The sequence below is a fragment of the Leptosomus discolor genome, chromosome 7 (genome assembly GCF_034619465.1).
Source record: "Leptosomus discolor isolate bLepDis1 chromosome 7, bLepDis1.hap2, whole genome shotgun sequence".
Taxonomy (NCBI): domain Eukaryota; kingdom Metazoa; phylum Chordata; class Aves; order Leptosomiformes; family Leptosomidae; genus Leptosomus; species Leptosomus discolor.
Genome location: NC_141397.1, coordinates 47,899,293 through 47,921,482, shown reverse-complemented (window position 1 = coordinate 47,921,482; position 22,190 = coordinate 47,899,293). Strand labels below are relative to the sequence as shown.

The window sequence follows — 22,190 nt, the reverse complement described above, 5'->3', positions numbered from 1 at the left end:
TAAACAAGTGGGTTTTGAGGCCTTGTTTTCTATAATTTATCACAGATTGCTATTTATTGACATATTAACTTAGCATCAAAATTGATAAGATTTGTGTTCCTTTGGGATATTCATAACGAATCAGAATCATTCAGCAATGTTTCAGGCATGTAAATTATATTAAAATAAGATTTGTTGTGAATAAGCAATGACAGAATGTATTCCTTGGCATTAAAATAACGTCAGAATGTTCCCTGACATTTTAACTAGATAGTTTATGAATATAACTCCAGGTGGTCATAGGAACAATGCTGGATTAAAGAGAATAGGAAACTTCTGTGAATATTTTACATGAAGACACTTATTTTTAGACTATTGTTTTACTTATCTGGTATCATTAGTTAAGGTAGAAACATATTGGTTTCCAAACACTGTTATAATCCTAAACAATGTTTTGAAAGATTTAGCAGGAATCTAAACCAATTTGGCTTTCTTTCAAATTTCTGGGCTGGAAATCAGAATGAAGTTCAAGAAATAATACGTTTACTAGATAGGTACTTTTGAATGTACTTTAGATACTGTTAAAGTAAAATATTTACTGTAATCAAATTGAGGTTAGTAGGGACCAACATCACAACTACATAGAGTAGTTTTGACCAATTGTTTTTTGAATACATAGGTGTGTTGGTGAAGATGCCTGTCCAAGAAAATAAATTACAATAGACTATGAATTGCCTTAATTTTTACAGCTGTAGAAATTATTTTACAGTTGGGTAATGTTATTTCTGAGAACTAAGGAAGAAGTGTAGACTCTCCATGGAAGAATATATACCAACATTTCCAGCTTTGCTCACAGCAGCAAAGTCTTTTTTCACTTGGGGGTGGGTGGAAGGGAGGAATTCAAGCAGATGAGTTCAAAATACCTGCTTAGCAGAACTGTTGTGCCAAACAGAAGATCAAAACATCTTTGGTGGCTTGCCAAGGTATCTGTAAGCCACCAGTATATTAAGGATGAGGGTAACCTGATGATTCTGCTTAACACAGTACCTCCTCCATGAATTAGGACAACCACACAGGCTAGCATGGTTATTTGGTGGTAGGAGGGATCATTAGGCAGTAGCACTGTCCCCGTATTATAAAAGGCTTGGCGTAACACCAGTTCAGCTAGTTGTATGCCATTCAGATTCCTGATAATAGTATCACCTCACCCTATTCTTTCTCTCTCTTACTCTTACTGACTTGTATCTCAGAAATGCACCAAAAAAAAAGAGGGGGGAAAAAAGAAAAAAGGAAAAGAAAAAAGAGGTTTTCATGTTTTACTAATTAGTTCTGTGGCTTACTGGTGTCTGGAGAGTCATCAGACATTTGGAATAAATAATGTATTATAATTTCCTTTAGTATTCAGAAATATTAACCTCTGTAATATGGAAAACTGCATCTTCAACTACATGACACTGAAGTCAATTCTAGGATCTCATGGTTTGTAATAAAGAACACTGTACAGCATAATATTAGGGCCTCTCAGCTGGTCATATACATACTTTTTTTTCCAAGACCTCAAGCAGTTCCATAATTCAGATTTTGTGATTAAAAATTTGTTTTTCCAGTTTCACCAGTCCCTTTTCATTAACAGCTTTGCCCGTTACCTCTTTTAAAGTAGATGAAAGTGATTCTGCGACAGTAGGAAGTTCCCAAGCCTCTGCCTTAAATATCTGAGGATAAGTCAGCCCTTTGTTAATTTCAGATTTCCAAAGCCAGATTTATTATTTCTGAGGAGAGCTGGTACAAAGAATTTCAGGAAGTCTGACGAACATTTGAAACACACCATTCAAAACATGAAAGCAGTGTTCGCCTTCCTATCATGACATAATCCTGAGTACCTACAAAATTTCAATTACACTTTTGTAGTCTATTTGATTTGTAATCAATCTAAAACATTTGAACAGCTAGCAAGTTTTGATTAGGTACATGCATTTTCTGATCAAATAGAGTCATGACATGCACATTTACTTTTTAAGTTACAAACGTCTCTGTCACTTTTCTCGTCTTTCAGAAATACTTAGTATGTCTTGAATTTAATTAATGAAAAGCTTTTATAGGGTAGATTTGAGATCTTTAAAAGGTAACTCTTTAAGAAATGTCAGATAGTGAAATACATGATTGCACATGCTGCACTTTGAGGCCTTTTTTGTCAGTATTTGGCTCATGTTGCTCTAATTCTCAGAATGAGAAACGCATTGCATGGGTCGATGGCAAAAGGTGGTTGAGAAGCTTGACTGTGAAATTTGGCTATATAATATAAACAAGATGCCGAAAATACTTAATAAACCGGTTAAGCCAAGTTTAACGTCCTCCATGTGAAATCACTGGTTTCTTCCTATGTCATGTGCCACTAGTTCTCCTGAAATGCCAACCTGACAGTTTGTGCACAGCAAAAGGGGGAGAGGAGCAGTCAGAGAACACAAGATTTCTGTTAGATACAAGAAACACTTAGAACAGTTTTTTTAAAATTACCCAGTGGTTCATGGCATGAAGGCCTAATCTGCAACATCTTTGACTTCATCTTGAAAAATGCTGAGAATTTCCATTTCTAGTTGAAAACTGTGGGAGCTGCTTACACATTTGTTATGTATTTAATTTGGACCAAATTTCACCAGATTCCAGCTGTGTCACAATGTTTTTTCCATTATCTTTAGAAGAAGTAAGCTCAGATAACATCACACACTTGGAATATTACACTGTGCTGCACTAACAACATAATCTATATTAAGAATAGGCATTGCTATCAAAAGTGCAGTAATAATATAAGTTGCTTAATAAATACACAGTCATGAACATTCTTGTTCAAGAGGAAAAACAAGTGTCCTCCTTTTTACAGCACAAGGAGAAGTGCTATTGTACGGTACACCTACATATGCTAAGTGAATAAGGAATATTTTGTGGGACAACTTTTAAGAATATTTCTGATTTTACATTGCTTCTTGCTGACTTAGTAGGCTTAAATAGTAGCAAGGCTATTGCTTTGCTGTAGAGGAAATAAAACTGCCTTAATCTATTGTTTCTGTAATACCTGCACCTGGATATAGTTAATTCAGTCTGTATCTAAAGTCATCTTCCTGATCAGCACTGCCCATTTATGTTATGTACCTACAGACAATGAGTTTGAAGAATCCTTCCTCTAACAAGATTTCCTGTCTTTCCTGCAGTCAAACCTTCAACAGTGCCTTAGTTTCCCACCTAGCTGGCACTCTAGAGCTGAGTATAGACTCCTTGCTTTTAGGGCAGAAAAGTAGTCTTGGGTATCTTTCAGTCTATCTATGTATGTTTCAGTCCTTTAGCCCTCCCTGAATTTAAGGGTCTATTCCTTAATCTTTCCCAGGATCATTCTTCCTTATCAGACCTTGTCTGGCTCCTAGCTGTTGATCCAGGGCTTCTTTTTATACCTTCTAAAAATCCTCCAAATCATAAACTCTTCAAAAATGATTGTTACCAATACTGCATCCTACATATCATTCTAGGCACTTTCTTTCATTGCTTTATGCAACCTACCAAGAAGAGATCTCATGGTTCTTCATGTGCTTCCACCTGGAATTGTCCTAAAGTCATGTCAAATCTAGGGATACGTGGGAAAAATCAGCTGTATGAAAAACCAGTAAACTACTGAAATACAGTTAACCATCAGAAAAGACTCCAACCCAATCATGTGTCATTCAGTTCCTGATTGCCAGCTCTTTGATTTGATTATCAACTTTTTCATCTGAGTTACCCTGCCGTAACTATTGAATGTGGAGAAGTTTGTCAGACTTGCATATAAAGCCTTGATATTTTTCCTTTAAGAATTCAATCAGTAAATAAAGGAAGGAAGGAACATTTCCAAGTAGATCATATAAAATTTAGTTTGGTTTACATTTATTCTTCAGTAAATCTTGTCTGTTTTTTTTATAATATTTTTAAAGCATTATTTGAAAGAAGGCTGATCATTGCTAATGCTTGCAGAAGCTTCTAGATTTGTTTGCTTTTTTTAATTTGGAGCAGAATAAAGGGCATTCAGGGCTCTGTGAACATGGAAGGAAAAGGCTTTTTTTATTGTGTGATGTACCATACTCTGGGTTGTCTTTTCTCTGCTCCTGTTTTTTGTTAGCACATAGCTAAAGACCTGGCCTTTTTGCAGCTGTTCACTGATAGAAATGAAATAATAAATTAGTAAATCAAGAGTAGCCAATAGACGTTATGAATTGAGCAATCTGAATATAAAGCACTTAAACTTGCACTCTTTTTAGTGTGATGATCTGTAAAACTATCAACCCAATCCTGTGCCTGTTAGACCGCATAGACATTCAGGTATGAAAATGATGGGAAGTATTCAGTATTTTCAGTTCCCAGTGAAGTCAATAGCGGCCAAGGGAGACTGAAACAAGTCTATGAATACCTCACAAGATCAGACCCTGATATTGCCAGTGATTATATTCTACACATGGGTTCCAAATTCATAACAAAATCAGAAAGACATTTGTTTGAGGTATTTATAGAGTCTGTTTGACTAACCATCTGTGCTCTGACTGAAGTGTACACATGGTCCAGACTGAATAAAAACCAATTCTATGGATTAAAATAGTAACTTTGACAGTGTTACATCTGAAGATTTTACTGCTAGTGACTTTGTTGACCTGTTTACATGTAAAGGTAAATTTCAAAACTGTAAAAATCTGAAAGTAGCATGAGGAAAGAGCATGACTAGTCTGTCCACTTCAAAAAGACTTTGAAGTTAAAGGATGCCGTTTGAATGCTGCATGTCTTTCAGAACTGCAGCTTGCTTAGGGTCTGGATTAGGCTAGCTGCCTTCCTCAGTTTCTAGTGGCTTTCAGATCTATTTGTGAGTATAAAGGTAAGGATATGCTGAAGTATTTTGCCATGCTTTCATTTGTCTCATATGTCTATTTCAAAATGAGATTAATTCCTTTTTTTGTTGCTCATGGTGTTCAAAACATTAGAAATTTAGCCGACTATAGCTTGGAGTTAATTGTGCTGAGAAACCTCACTGCGTTCAGTTTTCTTCCTTTATCAAGATAATCTTTTTCATGGATCAGTATGTTTTGTGTGTTCAAAATGCTGAGATTAAGAATCATAATTAAAAGATGAAAAGCACTAGGGCTATAATAGGATTGGTTCAAAATATATATATAATGATCACTTATTTTTTATTGAAATTGTAACCTAGGAACAATTATTGAACAGCAAGTTTTTGGAAGCTGGATATGCTTGTTCAAGATGGTAGGAAATTGAAATTTCTCGTATTGTTTCGCAAGATTAATTTTCTTTAGTGATAACCTGGGGAATTCTTTAAATTACCTCTTCTTATTTGGTGTAGCACCATCTGCCGCATCTGCAAAGATGATAATTATTTTTAGGAGCAGCTGTGGTTTTTTGATTAAGTCTTGAGTCATCAAGGTCAGTATTTTTGAATTACTCAATGCAGGGAAATAGAAGCAATTGGTTTGCATTTTGGTCAATGATAAAGATGTATTATTAGTTAGTGCCATAAACCTCATAGCTATTTACTACAGTCCTCTAATTTCCAAGAATTTAGTTTTCATTCTTTGTGAGAGCATTTAGCTTTGTAGGAAAAAAGTATCAGTCATAATTCATGAATCAGTAAGACAGCACCTGGTGACAAATAAGTGACTGTGGAGACTCTTCTGTTAATGGAAATATTAAAGGGAAAATGGTGTACTACTTAACACTGGGGTATAGGTTCAGGTTCACAGCTTCAGTTTCAAAAGCTGAATTGTAAATTAAGATCTCTCACATCAAAGGAAAAGCCCCCAAATGAGCCATCCTTTAACAAAATTCGTTGTTATGCCTGTGGCCCTCTGTGATAGCTCTAAATCAGATGAGCACATCTAAGTCAGATGAGCATTCTCCGTCACATAATAAACAAGGGGAGCCAAGCTAAGGTGAGAATTAGGACCTGAAACCTTCAACAGTTTGCTTAATTTTGTAGCAAAAAGGCTCTGACCTGTGCCAGATGCCTTGAAAGACTAATGCTTTGTCTAAACTCTTAATGTGAAGTAACGAGTACAGTACATGAATGCAGAGCTGTCACTTGATGATGAGATGGCTACATCTCTGCAGCAGTTTCTTTCAGCTTCCTGCTGTTGAGGAACTAATAAGAGCAGGCAGCTTCTCAAAGACAGGATAGTTTGTCCCTGGGGAGTCAATGAAAAGTAGATTTATCTTACTGGCTTTGCTACAGAGCGAAGGTGGCAGAGCTGTATGGCCTGAGGAGTGTCTCTTAAGAAATCACATACATGTTGAAAATGAAAGCTTAGAAAGGGTTCCCACAGGATAAAGAAAGAGGAAACTTTGATCTAACTGAGAGATGAGATAATTAAAAAAATATTTTGAAAAGCCAAACCCGTGTTCCATGTTGAAAGAAAGACCTGTGAATCTGCAGGTATCTAGACAGAACGTCATACACTGCACCTCCTTGAGTTATGGAAGGCTGAGGTTTGTGACATTGGATGTCCAACCTGAAAAGGCACAGCTAACTGCTCATTTTTCTATCAGTTAGTACATATTGCTACATATCTACTTTGCGTGATACCTAGAGGTGTTCACATAGCTGACCTTCAGTGGTGGCCAAGGTGTGGGGCTATGTGTTTCTCTGTACGTCTTTTAGAAATTGCATGACCTGTAAACTCACCAAGGAAAAGGCTGTGGAGACTAAAACTGTTTCCAAATGTAGCTCTCATAATTTAGCATTTTGTTAAAATTATTCCGCTTTTCAGTGGCTGTGAACCCTGACTGCGTGAACCTATTTGCAAACAGTGGGAGCCTGGAGTTCCTATCACTAGCACAACCCTAGAGTTGAACCGCAATGCAGCGTGAGAATAAGGGTTCTGCTCTACAGCTACAACACAGGAAACAAACCCTAAGTCAAAAAAGAGGCTCTGAAAGTGTTACAGATACTCGTAGACGTGTGAAACACAGTTGCTGTTTTTTTTCTGTTCTCCGAGTAATTAGCTGGACATAAAATACAGCTCTGAGGACTCGGACAGCTGACAAGAGGTTTACTGTATTTCAGTAACACCAAAGGCAGTTGTTGCCTGTCTGAACTTCAGTCTGAGATGAAACCTTTTCTCATTCAAAACATTTGATGGCATTCTACATTTATTTCATGCATCATGTACTTTTAACAAGCTTTTCTATATTTACAAATGAAAAGTGGGTTTATTTTGTAAAGAACACAGATTAAAATCTGTGTTCTAAGATGATTTTACAGAACTTTTTGCTTCCTGCAAAAAAGATAGTTTTACTTCTGCATGGAACACGTAATTGCTAGCCCTCACTGGAGTATCATCCATAGGACAAATTTGTGCTCCAGAACATGACTCCTCAACTACATTTTCCAGCTATGCTTTACGTACTGCTCTATTTGTACTGTTTAATTAAGGTCCAAAAAGGCTTTCAGTTAGTGGCCACGCTATCATCTTTGTTGCTTTTACTCTCAGCAACACTTTAAGCACTAGAACTTCAGTTCCCTGCACACAGTGTAACTGAGAGGAAATAGTCATTGTTGGAGTATCAAATCCCAGCAGGTCAAAGCGGTGGCAAAGCCACTCAGTCTTCCTCTCAGTGAAGAGCAGCAGAAAACAATGGGCCTTGTACTTCAACCTGAAGGTCAGACTTGATTTGTAATTTACTATTAGATTGCAGAAGTGATGCATCTTGTAAAAAGCGGCAGTGCACAGCTTCTGCTGGGAGTACTGTGTTGTACCTAGTACAGAGACTGCATCTGAATATGGACTTATCAAGGAGGGTACTTAACTTACATGATATTTGACTCTCTGAATACAAGGTTCTTATTTTTAATGAAGATGTAAAACCAAAATTACTGCATATGTTTAACGTCCCTCATTCTGTTGAAGAACCTGGTATAAGGCCTATAAAATGCTATTTTGCTTTGTCAAATGTTGGAGAAATTATTGCCTAGAAATGTTACTGTTTATCTATATAATCTGAGCAAAGGAGCAGAATTTTGTAAACAGCCAACAATCTCCCTTTTAGATACCAATGATGCTGGTATCTTAGAGAGTATTAAACAGTATTGCACTTTTCAAGTGAAATCAGTTAACCTACTGGTCTCACGTGTGCCTCTGTATTCAGTCCCCCCATACAATACATGAAGCTTCCCCCCAGCTAGCAATTATTAAGTGCTAAGTTAGTTTTATGTATTTCATTTGCTCTTCTAATTCCAGCATACAGGGAATATTTTTTTTTTAATAATTATGGAGTAGCACCACACATCAGCAAAATTCTTATTGACAAAATTACTTATCGATGGGAGTGGATATATTCATAACTGGTCCTAAGCAGTACCAAGCAAGATATACATCCATGAACCTTTGAGAGAAAGGTAGCCTTATTGATGTTTGACTGTGAATTTGGGCAAAAAGTGAAAGCAGCCTCCTCTTAACATATTTGCTTAAGCTCCAGTTAAGGTTACCTATGAAAATGCATTTTAGTTTTTAACTAAGCATACCAGGAAATTGCACATGGTCTGTTATCCCATTGGAACTGATGAAAGATTAACTCAGCCATGGTACCTTGGTCGCTTGTTACGGTCTACCACAACATGTTCCACATCTTCTCATAGATGACTTGTAATAAATTAAAAGCACTCTAGACACCTAGTTTGGGAAGCAGAACTTGGTCATGTAGGATACTCTTTCCCTAGCACATAGTCCTTTAGCACTGTGTGGTCTTTAATTGCGACCACATCATGTTCAGAGAGAGAAGCTTCACTAAGCTTGTGACAATTTGAGTATTATATATAGGGCAATCTTACAAGACTGGCCTGAACTATTCCAAAAGAAAAGTGTGAGGGGTGCTACCAGCTGTGCACACAAATAACTTGGTTGGGGGAGCTTGTTTTTATGGTTTTGTATTTTACATCTGCGCAGTCCCAAAGTAAATATAGTTCTGTTGGGTACAACTGACTCACAAAACAGAGTATGTGGCTGACCTACCTTTGCTCTAAGTCTGCAATGTATCAAGCTATTCCATCTAGATTATGGAATTCAACCACTCCTGTTGTGTTTTTTACATTTTAATCACCACCCCTTTACTTCTACCCCTTTATCTAGGCAAGTAAAAGTGCAGAAAACATTTCTTTTGTCTACCAAGCTGAATTAATGCAGCAAGTATTTCATTTGCTGCTCCAAGCTGCCTGCTGATGAAAAAAAGCTAGTACCACTAGTGTCGTTCAAGACAGGCGGATATGATTATAGGCAGCTGTATGCTATCCTCTAGTCTTCAAAAGACATTGGTCTGCTATTTTCTTACCAAAGTACGTAGCTCAGGGGAGTTTTCCAAAAAGGGAAAATTAAGGTAATAAACAGACTAGTAATGTCAGCGAGGAGAGTATAGACAGCCACTTGTAATCAATGATAAGTTGCAGCTCTTTACTGAACTGTATTTTGGTATCATTTGAGTTATCTGTATAGCTGAGTTACTGGAAAGGTTTTAGGGGCTTGTTTCTTTTTTGTTCTTCAGGAACCACGAATCTCCACTGATGCATGAAGTTCCAGAGGACCAAGGCAGCAGCACAGACAGTTCAGCAAGCAGTTTGGGAAGCTCTGTCACAGCATGTAAGAAGGTAACTTCTAAGTTTACATTATATTCAAAGGCAGATATATCCCAGGTTATACCTTTGCTTTTTAGCTTTTGTCTTTATTGGGGAATTCAAAATTCAACAGATAATTAAAAAAGAAAAGGACTAATGCAGAAAAATAATTTCTGGGTATTGCTAGGGTATCTTGAATTTTGTCTGCCTCATCTATGCTTGTCTGGTCCCAGAATATATTATACATATACGGGGTATAAACTCACCCTGAACTTTCCTCATTATCTGACAATATGAAATAAAAGCGGTGCATAGCATGAAAAACTTTAGGACTGCCCTTCAACAGGTGGCAGGTTTCTAGGACCCAGCCTGAGGGTCTAGAACTTTGCTTCTCTCAGATCAATACAATGGAGGGTCCTTCATGAAATGGCTTTTCTGCTTTCCCTGTTATCTGACTGGAAGGGTTTCAGTAGCCCAGGATGTAGCATAGATTTGACCATTGATGGCTTTGTTGCCTCAAAATGAGTTTATATGTAGTTATTTAATTTAGAGAATGTAGACAGGAAAAAAAGCAGTGCCTATATGTATACATATGTCATTAGGAGGAGCCAGATATGACTGAGATTATTTTATGAGTGTAGGTAATTTCAGTAGAACAGGGAATACACAGGTGAAGACCGTGGATGCTTCCTTTTATTCCTCCTCCCCAGGGCCAGGTTATGGCAGGACAGTCCAAGGGCAAGAGGCACTACCAAAGACTTATTGAGGAGGACGGGCCATCTTTCATCTCTGACTTTGCAACAACCCTCACAGCTCTACTGTCTCCCACAGGCCCAATTCTACAGATGATAAGAAAGCATTTGTTATAAAACTTCACAGTTCATTCAGTTTTCCCATAATTCTTAATTTTTTCTCCTTTTCCTTCCTTTAGTAATAATAATGCTTTCCTTTTGTGTTTTTTTTTTCTGGAATAAGAACAATATATATTGATATATGTAAGCAGAGAGAAAGATAAAACATGTAGAAGATAAAGATTTATTTTCCTAATCCTGAAAACCACACTGTGGGTGTGAGGGGTGAGTATTGTCTGTCTACAGAAATTTTATTAAATGTAAAATCATTGAGATAAAGAAGAACTCAATAGACTCATGTGTGTGCTGGGATTGGGCTTCTCCTTCTCACCCCAACAGGGCTAAAAGACAAAATATCAATGTTTCATTTGGTCAAAAGGTTTGTTTATTTGCAAAAGAATACCTGATTTTTTAAAAAAATGTTGCTGACTGTAATTGGAATCTTCATATAGGCAGAAAATCCACTGTGTGAGAGAACATCATAAATTTTTATTTAATCTCAGAGTCGTCTATTTTATGTAAGACTGAAGGACAGTGAGAAGTGCCACCACTGTGTTTACAAATGCCCCCAGCTTGGTAAATGTCATGGTCCAGGCCCAGCCAGCACAAAGCACCATGCAGCCACTCCTCACCCCACTGCCCAGTAGGATGGGGAGGGGAATTGGAAGAAAAAGGTAAAACCTGGTGGGCTGGGATAAGGACAATTTAATAGAGCAACACAAGGAGCGAAGAAAAAACAGTAATAACAATAATATGAATGAAATGGGATACAGCCCTGAACGGAAGAGGGGCCCAAGAAGATAGCTGGTTGTTATTCAAGGATCACCTCCTTCAAGCTCAGGAGCAATGCATCCTGACAAAAAGGAAGTCAGGCAAAAATTTCAGGAGGCCTGCATCGATGAACAAGGAGCTCCTGGACAAACTCAGACAAAAATGGAAGCCTGCAGAGGGTGGAAACAAGGACAGGTAGCCTAGGAGGAATACAGATAAATTGTCCAAACAGCCAGGGATCAGGTTAGGAAAGCCAAGGCCGTGATGAAATTAAACCTGGCCAAGGATATCAAGGGCAACAAGAAAAGTTTCTATAGTTATGTCTGTGACAAAAGAAAGACTAGGGATAATGTGGGCCCTCTCCAGAAGGAAATGGGAGACTTGGCTACCCAGGATATGGAGAAGGCTGAGGTACTCAATGACTTTTTTGCCTCACTCTTCACCAGCAAGTGCTTCAGCCACACTGCCCAAGTCTAAGAGGGCAACAGCAGGGGCTGACAGAATGAAGAACCACCCACTGTAGGAGAGGATCAGGTTCGAGACAGACTAAGGAACCTAAAGGTGAACAAGTCCATGGGACCTGATGTGATGTATCTGTGGGTCCTGAGGGAACTGGCAGATGAAATTGCTAAGCCATTATCCATACCTCAGTATGGTATGGAATAGCCCCTGGGCTAGTTTGGTTTGGCTGTGCCCTCCCCCAGCTTCTCATTAAAATTAACCCTATACTAGCTGAACCCAAGACAGTCACTTTCAGAAGAACCACTCTCTTAAATGCTAGCCTTTAGCACATGATTTAGGGCTGCCTCACTGATCTGATCCCTTATATTTGAACTTTTCATTGTAACACGATTTGATTTTATGACTGTTGGCACACTAAAAGAAGTGATTCACTTCTGCTAGCACTTCTGAAAAACAGCAGGAAATTTTGAGCTTCTTTACAACATTGTCAGAGAATGTGTTACCATTTTTTTTTAAGTGTGGAAAAAGATAAAGAAAAATAGGCCTTTACCTTCTCTTTTAGCCTCAGTTAGTTACAGTGATTTTTAAGTTAGATGTGTAATTGGTGGTGGCGTGAAACACTGAGTTCCTGCTGCAAGGGAACAGTTTAAACAGTTGAGTTACAGGTTAGAGTAGCTGTATTTGTCATGAGTGGCTCCTGTCAGGAACCATATGAGATGTGGCCTGTTACTACACAGACCAATCTGAACGAATTCAGACAATGTGCCCCTTGATATGTCATCTTATTCTGTCTGTCCCACTATCATATCTTTTTTGATGAGCAGTAATTAACCAAAGCAATTAAGATGATCAGCCATGAAGATGCAGATGTTTCATTTGTGGAGCAGAGCCTTTTTAATGTTGTCTTGGTTGTAGATATTTACTGTATTTTAATGTCTTATGATCTAAATCTGGGAGCAGGAAGCTGTTACACTAAACTCATATGCAATGTTTTCCTTTGGGAAAGAGTGACTTCTCTAATCCACACTCTGCTAGAGGCTGATTTAGTTCGTTGATTCATAACACTGAGTAATGCTGATGGCTGAGTCTCTAGATGAGAGTGGAAAACTTTTTTTTAGAACCATGAATTACTGCTGATTTCACATTTGGTGCATGATACAAATTCATCCTGAATTATTTTCTGAGTGTGATGATCCTGCTCTGAACCAGATATACAGCAGTATAGTGTGTGCAGCTGTTACACGTAAGGATGATCAATGAATCAAGTTCTGCTTTCAATTGTTCCATTGCAAATCAAAAGCAACCTCACTGAATTCAGCAAAATTGCTAACAATGTATATCAGTGGGATTGGCCCAGAACTTGTCTCAATTAGATAAGAATGAAGAGAAGCAGGAGATAAAATGAGGAAATTTGGCAAGTGATACTGTTTGCCTTAAAAGCGCAGGCTATGAAGAAGGATGCTGTCTGACAGCTGAAGTAGTACAGTTTATGTTTCTTATCTTTTGGTACAGACCAGCTCAGTATATTTTGAAAATATGTTTAAATGCAAAAATGGCAATTGGAATGTACAGGTAGAGTTACACCTCTGAGGAATACCAGTTCTCATGTTGCATTTGATTAATTAATTAGCCCTGTTAATTAGGCCAGCTTATTCAAGCTTATACACTTTTGATTATCGCAGTCATACATTATTTTATTATAAGGACCTCTGTATTGTCCTTTAAAAGCATTAATATCCCAGCAAATTTTAATACATATGCAAACTCCCAACACATGCACCTAGTTAACAGGGAGAATTGCCTTACGATAGCAAGATGCTGTAAGAAGTATTACATTCACTCTTACTGTGTGTTTATCTTTGACCGTGATAATATTGCTGTCTGTTACCAAAGAAATATGCCCGAAAGTTCACATGGCTTCTATATATGCATTTTTATATAGCAGGTGTGTCTAACCCTACTGCAATCAGCATTGCGGGGTGGCCCAAATTATCCTTCCTCCGTAGAAGTATTATTAATGGGAAGGTTCTAAGCGATAACATGTCTGTAACGGTCCTAATGCAGAAACTTGCATTTCATAAGGCAGAGTTGAAACTTATCCAAAGTTTACTCCTCATTCCTGCCACCACTTACTTTCCATCTCCTGAACACCATTCAGATATCTGTAAAACTACACCGTATGCAAGGAGGCCTCTTCCCCCATGTGTTCCTGCATCCCTCCCTTTCTCCCAGCGCTGTCTTTTCTGAGTAACTTCCGGAAGCTTTCCGGATGACTTTGGGCCAACCTATATTCCCAAGATTGCTGACCTCTGCCAGCTTCTGCCACATGGACTCAAGTATATCTGGTTTTGTTTTTCTCATCTGTCTTCTTCAAATCCAAATTGCTGCAAATTATTTTCTCCAATCTCCAGCAGTAAAAATGTTATGCCTATTGCACCCTTCTTCACATTTCTTGCTGCATTCTCATGTGCGCTTGAAGACCTACTTAAGCACACATGCTAGCAGAATCTATCCAGGGAAAACATCATCCTACTAATGTTTTTCATCTCCTTGAGGTTACTTAAAAATCACATGCTGACCAAAACTTCCATGTAATAATTTCTACCCTTGGCTTCAAAGTTTATTATGAAAAGCTGCATACAAAAATTAAATGTACTATAAAGCCTTGCAACTTATAAACCATCCTGGAGTGACCCAGGCTTGACAACTATGACCTGACTCAACTGAAACATCTGTTCAGGAGAGTTATTTGTTCAGGAGAGTTATTTCTTCTGTTGGTGCTTTATCAGTATTTGCTTCCTGATAAAAACCTCCTCTGAAAGAAAGAGAGCTACCAAGGGTCATTTAACATCCCACAGGAGGAAAAGTAGGTGAAGTTTGGACTGCCCAGCTGATTTCATGGGTTTATCATCTACAATATACATCTGCTATGATCTAGCTCTTCTGAAACATTGGGTGTGCACACCAAGTCCTTGTGAGACAAAGAAGAGTAATACCAGGGATTTATGAAGCTTGTTTCTGTGTGGTAATTTCTGGCTGTTCTGGTTTCTCAGAAACTGAGATTTGGGAAAGAAAGATCTAAAGTGATTAAGGCTGAAGACAAGTTCAGTGTGATTTTTAAGGAAATGCTTATTACAGCAAAAGTTATTTGAGCTAAAGAGAATTGTTTTCTATGTATGCAAAATTACAACTTAACAAGTAATTAGAACGTCGACCCTTGAGGATGAGAAGATCTAGAATCAGATAAAATCTGAAATTATATATATATAGGTAGAGATATACTTGTGTGTGCATGTATGTATATGTTCAATTCTTTATATCTTCATAAAAGCCTCAGAAGATGGTAATTTTTGGAAAAGAGGAAAAAAATGCTTGATTCTAGATTTTACCAACCCGTTTATAATGGTTCAGTATTTCCACATTTGAAAACATTTCTTAAAAGTAAAGCCAAAAAACCAGTTTATAACACTAACAGGAAATTGTTTCTTTGGAATATGAAATACATTATTTTCCTCAACTTGTCTCAGAGTTAGTTATGGTGGCAGGAATATTTTGCACTGAGACAGGAGGTTATAAAATTTACTGTGTGCAGAGTCATTCAACTGGTAAACAAGATTAGCTAACAGCCCCCAAGAGAAGACCGGTGTTGGTGTGAAACTTTCACGAGCCTTTGTCATTCTCATAAGAAAGTCTTTGGGTACAGTGCTTTTTCTGATTATTTTCTGAGCCCTGAATTTGTATTTGGAAGATCTTTGGAAGAAATCCCATAGCAGGGCTGGAGAAACAACCACCACAAAGGTGCAAAGCCTTTGTGGAGGGCACCAAAGAAGGGCACTGAAGCAGGCCAGATTTGTGGACTGTGGTGTTCCCCATTAGCTCCTCATCCATCTTCTGCTGACTTTTATTCAGAAATCAATATAGAATAATACATGGAGTGCAGTATTAACTGCTTAACTGGCTTTCTGCCAGAACGATAAAAATTAGAGTGGGTGGTAGTCTGTGGGTGGTAATAAGCTTGCTTCTAGATTGCCTCTGAGTATTAGAAAAGTGTGTCAACTGACCAGATCAGCTTTCCATAGTCATTCATCTTCCCTGGGAAATGGCCTCACAAGTTCTTTTCCTAAGGAAGACATCTAGGCTTACGGATCAAGTGTTCCTGAAGTAGGACAAAGGTGTGTCAATGCAAAACATGCAGTAGGGTAAAGTACTGTGAATAGATTTTTTTCCAGGCAGAGCAAAAAATTTATATTTTAAAATGTCATTATTAAAATAAAAGGCTAAAGAGCTACAGTACGGCCTATTTCCATGTAATGCAAGAATTGCAAGAAGTACAAATAAAATACACATCCATTTCACAAATATATTTCTTAACATTGCTGCCTGGGGAAGATGATAAGCCATATAACACGTTCTGTAAGTAGCATCATTGTTGCAGCTATTCTTTTTCCCATTGTTACCTAGTTGTTTAAAATCACTAGGAGTCCCTCTTTTTTATGGAAGAATATTAGTACAGAGGCAGCAAATAAGGAATTCTGTTCAATCTAAGCATCAGACATGCAAAACTGGCTTTGACTCTTTGTACTCTACAGATATCTGTAAGCCCCAGCCCCATTTTGGTTTTGTTTGAGCAAAGCTTATGGCATAAGCTGTAGGACTGAGTCAACACAGAGAGATTAGACGCAAAGTTTTCGTCTCAGTCTCCTGACTGAGCTCAGTACTTATTACAGCAGGTCTTAAGTACTTTAACTTCTCAGAAAGCAGAAAAATGTGTTTAAGAACAAGGAGTTTTTGGCCTAGGCAGTCCCAAAAATGAGGCTGGTGGCAGAATGAATAGTACTGATCTCTCGTGGAGAGAGATACAGTAAATCATAAACGCTGCAAGTTTGTGCACTCTAGTATAATTAAATAAATAGATTTTGCAACATCTATATTTATTACTTTAACCTAGAACAAAACTCCTAGCAATATTTTCCAATAAAATGTTTGGTTTAGGCACGTCCTTCAAGTTTCTCCAAGGACTTTCAGTTCTGAAAGAAAACAGGCTAATACTTTAGGGGATATATAAATCATTTAAGGTGCACTAACTGAACAGGTCCAAAAGGAGCAGGGGTCCCAGTCTTGCCCCTACAAAGTTTCGTAGGCAAGATTTCCTTTGAGTTACAACAATGGTGTTCAGGCCCCCAAAGCACAGCAGGACTGAGTAAATTTTTAAATTATTTTAACTATTTTTAACTATTTTAACAGATTCTCTGCAGTAACAGTCTGCTAGAATCAACAGACTACTGGCTGCACAATCAGAGGACACCATGCCAAATTGGCTTTCTGGAAGACAAGTCAGAAAGCAACTGTGCCTCAGTAAGTATTCACTGTAATCTCCTCTGGGGAAAAGTCCATTGAAAGTTATTTGAGTAGGGTGTGGGGCCAACCACAGTACATGATAAATTAAAAAGCGTCAGTGACTAACTGACACTGAAATTATAGCAATCTATCTATAGTTTCTCTAATTTCCAGCTTTCTGTTAAAAGCAAACATGCCTACAGATTTCTATACAGAGCACATTAGTAAAGACTACTGCAGAGATTTCCTCACATTTAGCTTTCAGACTTTGTGACCCTCTGTTCGTTTTATGTTCATAATCTACAACTGACAAGACAGAAAAATAAGCCAAAGAGAAAAGAGAAAATTATTCCAAACCGTAACTTGTTATGTGGCATGTTGGAAAAAGCAGATGTTTAAAAGGCTGCTCAATGTTCTTGAAGGCACAGAGACCCAATTAAAAAGAAGACCTTTTCCATGTTAGATGTGGAGAAGCTGCTAAAGAACCCAAACAGAATTATTTTTGCATTTGAAATTAAATTTAAATCTCACTATTGTGGGTCATAATGCAATTAAGAATAGCTTTTGGTTAAAACCATACATGAAGAAATAGGAAGTTTTGTGTTGCTTTACACACCAGCTACATGAAACTGCATGGAAGTACATTGCTGTGATTGTAATGGATTTTTATTTGATGAAAGAGCATTCTGCATGCATTCTCCCAAGCAAAGGGGGTCACAGTATTAGGAAGTACAAACATTGTTCAATTCCAACTGAAATGCTGTCACTTGAACAGTATCCCGAATGCATTCTTAACCAGAACGGGGTCATCAGGCAGGTAATCAGTGGTATCCTTGCTGTTTGATATAGGAAAAGATTGCTTTTAATGCAAAAAAATATTGACCACAGTCACTTGGTTTTATTATTTAGTATTTCATATCCTAAAAAAAGGCTTATTTTCTCAGAGGATATGATTACTTCAAATAATAATCTAAAAATTAATTTTAATTACTTTTTTATATGTTCAACTTGGACTTTATTCTCCATATTCCTTTGGATCTTATAGGACATTATATCTATCTCCTATAGAATGGAGCTACCGACAAAAGATAGCTTGTTAAAGCAAGACAATACTCAGATTTGATTTAAAAATGCCCAGTATAGCTTCTTGATACACACTTTTCCTCTTGAAAGCACAGATCAGGTTTTATCTAGCCCTGGTCAGTCACCTTGTCAGGAAAATAAGCCTTACTTTTACCATTCTGCAGATGTGAGAGAAGAGGCAGAAGTACTGAAATGACTTTTCATTACAAATCCAGAAGGCAATTCTGAGATAAGGGGTTTCAGCAAGTCACAGACCCAAATCTCACATGTGCTGAATGCCCACAATTTTCCTTGGCAAAGTCATGAAAGGTGATAATTTTCTTTTAATCCCTTCTATCAAAGAAAAGACAAACAAGACAAAGCTCTTTCCTAAGAAAACAGCTTGTGTTACTATTGTGTGATGGTGTAGTTCTGCCTGTAGGCAGATGGTGGGCAAAGGTGCTCTGTGAGGCTTCCAGGGTCCAGAACTGCCCCACAGTTCCTAACACCATCCTAAACTACCAGACTCTGACTGACCCCTTTCTTACATGGGAGGAATATTAGAATATGATTCGAAACAAGGTCTGCCAAGCACCTTCTCTCATTGCCTACTTCTTGCGTAGTGTACATGCAGGAGAGTCAGCTTTCCCTGTATGGCTTTCCGAACACAGTGCCAACTCTATACACGCAAAAGGTTCTGCAATTTTCAAAGCAAAATTTTGGTGCCTAGTTGATTCTGCAATTTACAGTTACCACTATAGAAAAAAAGAGATTATATTGAAAGAATTTTGTATTACGGAGATTGAAGTGGAATGCACAATAATAAATTGAGTGTAATCAAAAGATCATATATAAAGAGCATTAATTTAGAAGATAAGAAGTTAAATATTATTTTGGAACATCACTGTTCACATCAAGATAAAAGATATTTGGTGGCCTGGAAGCTTAGTTCTTGGTCTGTCCCTGGAAATTATGCTTTTGAGTTACTGTTAAATAGTTACTTATGCACTGTTATGAGCAGTAGTTTTGCTCACATTCCTGGTTGATTTATTCTGAGTGGCAGTACAGTACAGAATTTTAATTTGGGTGTCTAAAACATTGCACAACTGATGTAAGTACAAGCAGTAAACTAGAAAACTGACATTCATCATCAAACATGATATGTAGATCAGAGCATAAGCACATGTATTTTTTGGTCTTGAGAATTGCTTTCACTGTCTTAGATATGTGGGTGGTTCATTTGGCTGTGCACAGTACATGAGCAAACTAGGGAACAGGGAATACTTAACCACTGTGCAAGGATTAAGCATTGGTTCAGTATCATACTCAGAATTTGCAAAGCATTTCATTCTGAGTCTTTTCCAATACTGACACTAAACAAGCAGAAGCTTCAGGAATGAAGGAGGAGGAAGGATATGAACACGGAATAGTTTCCTCAGCTTCTCAATTAGCAAGCAAACCAGACTGCCCTTAGCAGAAAATATGTTCTATGTTCTCTTTCATACGCAAGATTTTATAAATTGCTGCTGCCAATGGTGTGAGAGGTGTTTTGATCAAACTGTCTCTGAAAGTTGTCATTAGGTTTGCAGAAGGAAAAAAGAAATCTCAAATGTGCCATATCATTAACAGTTGCTTTTCCCAAAGATAGCTGGTAATACATTTAGCTATTGTGTTGTTTTCATTTGAAAGTGTCTGTATTTAGTTATAAGGGATCTAATCTTACGGTAACTATGAATGCAACAAGACGATATGAATATGAAGATGATAGCTTTCATAAACGTTATATTCATTGTGTCCCATTACAGATTAACATAGTTAGTGCAAGTAAAAATAGACTCATGGCTGTCCTACATGTGCTCACCAAGTATACTAACATTGGTTTATTAAAAGACTAAACATTTAACTCAGTTATAGCAGACTATCTTTTCAAAGAGAAAATACTTTTTAAAGCAGATCAGGCATTTTGGTACATGTAATAGTCCATTCATTTCCAAACTGGTTAATGAAAATGTAAAATGTAGCCATTATTATATGAAAATACTAATTGTCTTAGAGGAAGAGTATTTCTTATTTGCTTAAGCTGGAAATATCCTGAGCTCTGAAAATTGTTATTTCAAATTCTGGTACCTCACCATAATAGAAGAAATGCTAGTGTGTCCATATTTAATCCAATGTTTCTGGCTATCTGCAAGAATGAACAATAGAAATCATAAGGAGAAATAATAGCAAGATATGGTGTCTGTTCTCTATTTTTATGCAAACTTAGTGGTATGTGGTGAGTTGTCTATGAAAAGAAGTGTTACATGCATAATGAGCAAGTATGATGTGAACAGAGTTTGAAAGATTGTCCTGTCCTAACCTTAATTTTCTACTTTCTGTACATATTATTTTTGTCCAGTTCTCTGAGTTTACATATAGTCAACCATATCAGATACACTAGGATTGAGTCCAGGGGGATAGGGCTAACTGTTTTAGGTTATTAGGGCTTTCTAGGGAATATTCCCGCAGAGGCTAGTCAGGAAGGGGCAGCTGAAAGAAATTTCTTTGTCTTTGAAGTGAAGGCACAGTGGGAGACAGTAAGGTAAGTCCTAGGTAGTAGAGGTGTTTGGTTTTGTTTCTGTATTGGAATAAGAAATCCTACCAGCTCTCTTTAAAACATCCCTGGGTTGAAGTGTGCTTCCCTCCTTATTTTAGATGACCCCATCTGATTTTGCCATGCTGTCTGCTTAAAAAGGTTAAACTCCCTCAAAGAACTTCTTCTACATCGATGTTAGGAGTGCTTTTTTCCTCTTCAGAGAATATTTGAGTAATTGCTAAACATTAAACTTAGTTCAATTAATAATGATACTCTATAGCAGCGTTTTACCACTGCAGATTAGAATAGCGTTTCATGCTAATATCATAATTAGATAGTATATATTTTAAAGGTAGTTTATTTATAGAAGTCTTTGTTTCCACTGAATGAGAACTTAATCAAAATCCACCTACTAGAATAAAATACATGGATTCATGAGACATAATCATTCGTAAGCTGCACACAGTGACTTATAAATGTGATTAAAATATCTGTAATGTGCCATTCTTATAGCCCCATGGAGACACCTCATAAAAGAGATTTAGTTTCACGTAAATATTTGTACCTTAGTCCACTCCATTATTGCCAGCTATCTTTCTCTGACCTACATCAAGTGTTCCCTGCTTTGGACACATTTTTAAGCAAACCTTATTTGAAAAGAAAAAACTGATAGATACTTTGTCCCTGCTTCCACTCCAAACATCTAGATTATTTAATTACCCGTGCTGAACATTTGTGGTTGGCTTATGTTAGTGCAAGTTAAGAAATTTAAATTCTTTAATTAGACAATTTATAGTTTCTTCTAGCATTGGACTCTCATAAAGCAAAAAGTCTTAATCTTGCACACAGAAAAGTCATTTATGATTCTTCTTAGCAGTTCCTAAGATTTGACGTTTTTTCTTTTCAATGCCTTGCAGTAAGTGTCAGTGTGATTAAGGTGGTACTGCCACACTGCTAAAGATGTATCTTAACTGACTTTTAGGAATTCTTAATGAAAATAGTTACTTAGAAAAAAGTAGGATACAAAAAAAAAAAAAAAAAACACAAACAAAAAAATGGTAGCATAGGCCTGAAAGACATTTGGCATTCGTTTAGTTCAAGTTGTATAAATCATAACACTGAATTTTCCAGAAATTCTATGGACTTTCACACTCTAGAGCAGCAACGGATAGAAAAGCCATTAGAAATTATATTTGCACTGAAAAAATATTTTCTCTCAAAATGGACACAGAATCCGATAATCTCCCTACAAAATGTGACATCATGCCCTCTCCCTCTTCACATGACCATCTTGTCTCAACCTAGAGGCTGGGAATCAGGCCTTCCTGCTCCACACAACCTGACAAGGAACTGCACTTGAGAACCACTGATCTAGGGAAATACACCCTTCCCTTCCCTAGCAGTGTGCCTCCATGCGAGGGGTAATGACATTTCCAGACTTTGGCAGTCTGGAACTTTTTGTCAAGTACCCTGGAGAAATAGAAACACAAACTTTACACCATTAAATGGCATTGATAGACACGGAAGT

The 22,190-nt window shown here is 37.4% G+C and overlaps 1 protein-coding gene across 2 annotated transcripts in view; it reads left to right on the top strand.

The window, feature by feature from the left end:
• The first annotated feature begins 9,538 nt into the window (after positions 1 to 9,538).
• The window catches only part of SPHKAP (SPHK1 interactor, AKAP domain containing), a 53,338-nt gene continuing 40,686 nt past the window's right edge, over positions 9,539 to 22,190 (top strand). Inside the window, exons 1-2 of one of the 2 annotated variants that reach the window (XM_086468297.1) lie at positions 9,539 to 9,637; positions 16,933 to 17,043. In XM_086468297.1, coding sequence (XP_086324423.1) covers positions 9,554 to 9,637; positions 16,933 to 17,043 — 195 coding nt within the window. In that variant the 5' untranslated portion in view covers positions 9,539 to 9,553. The remainder of the gene's footprint in view (positions 9,638 to 16,932; positions 17,044 to 22,190) is intronic. The other variant, XM_086468298.1, reaches the window with a different exon arrangement.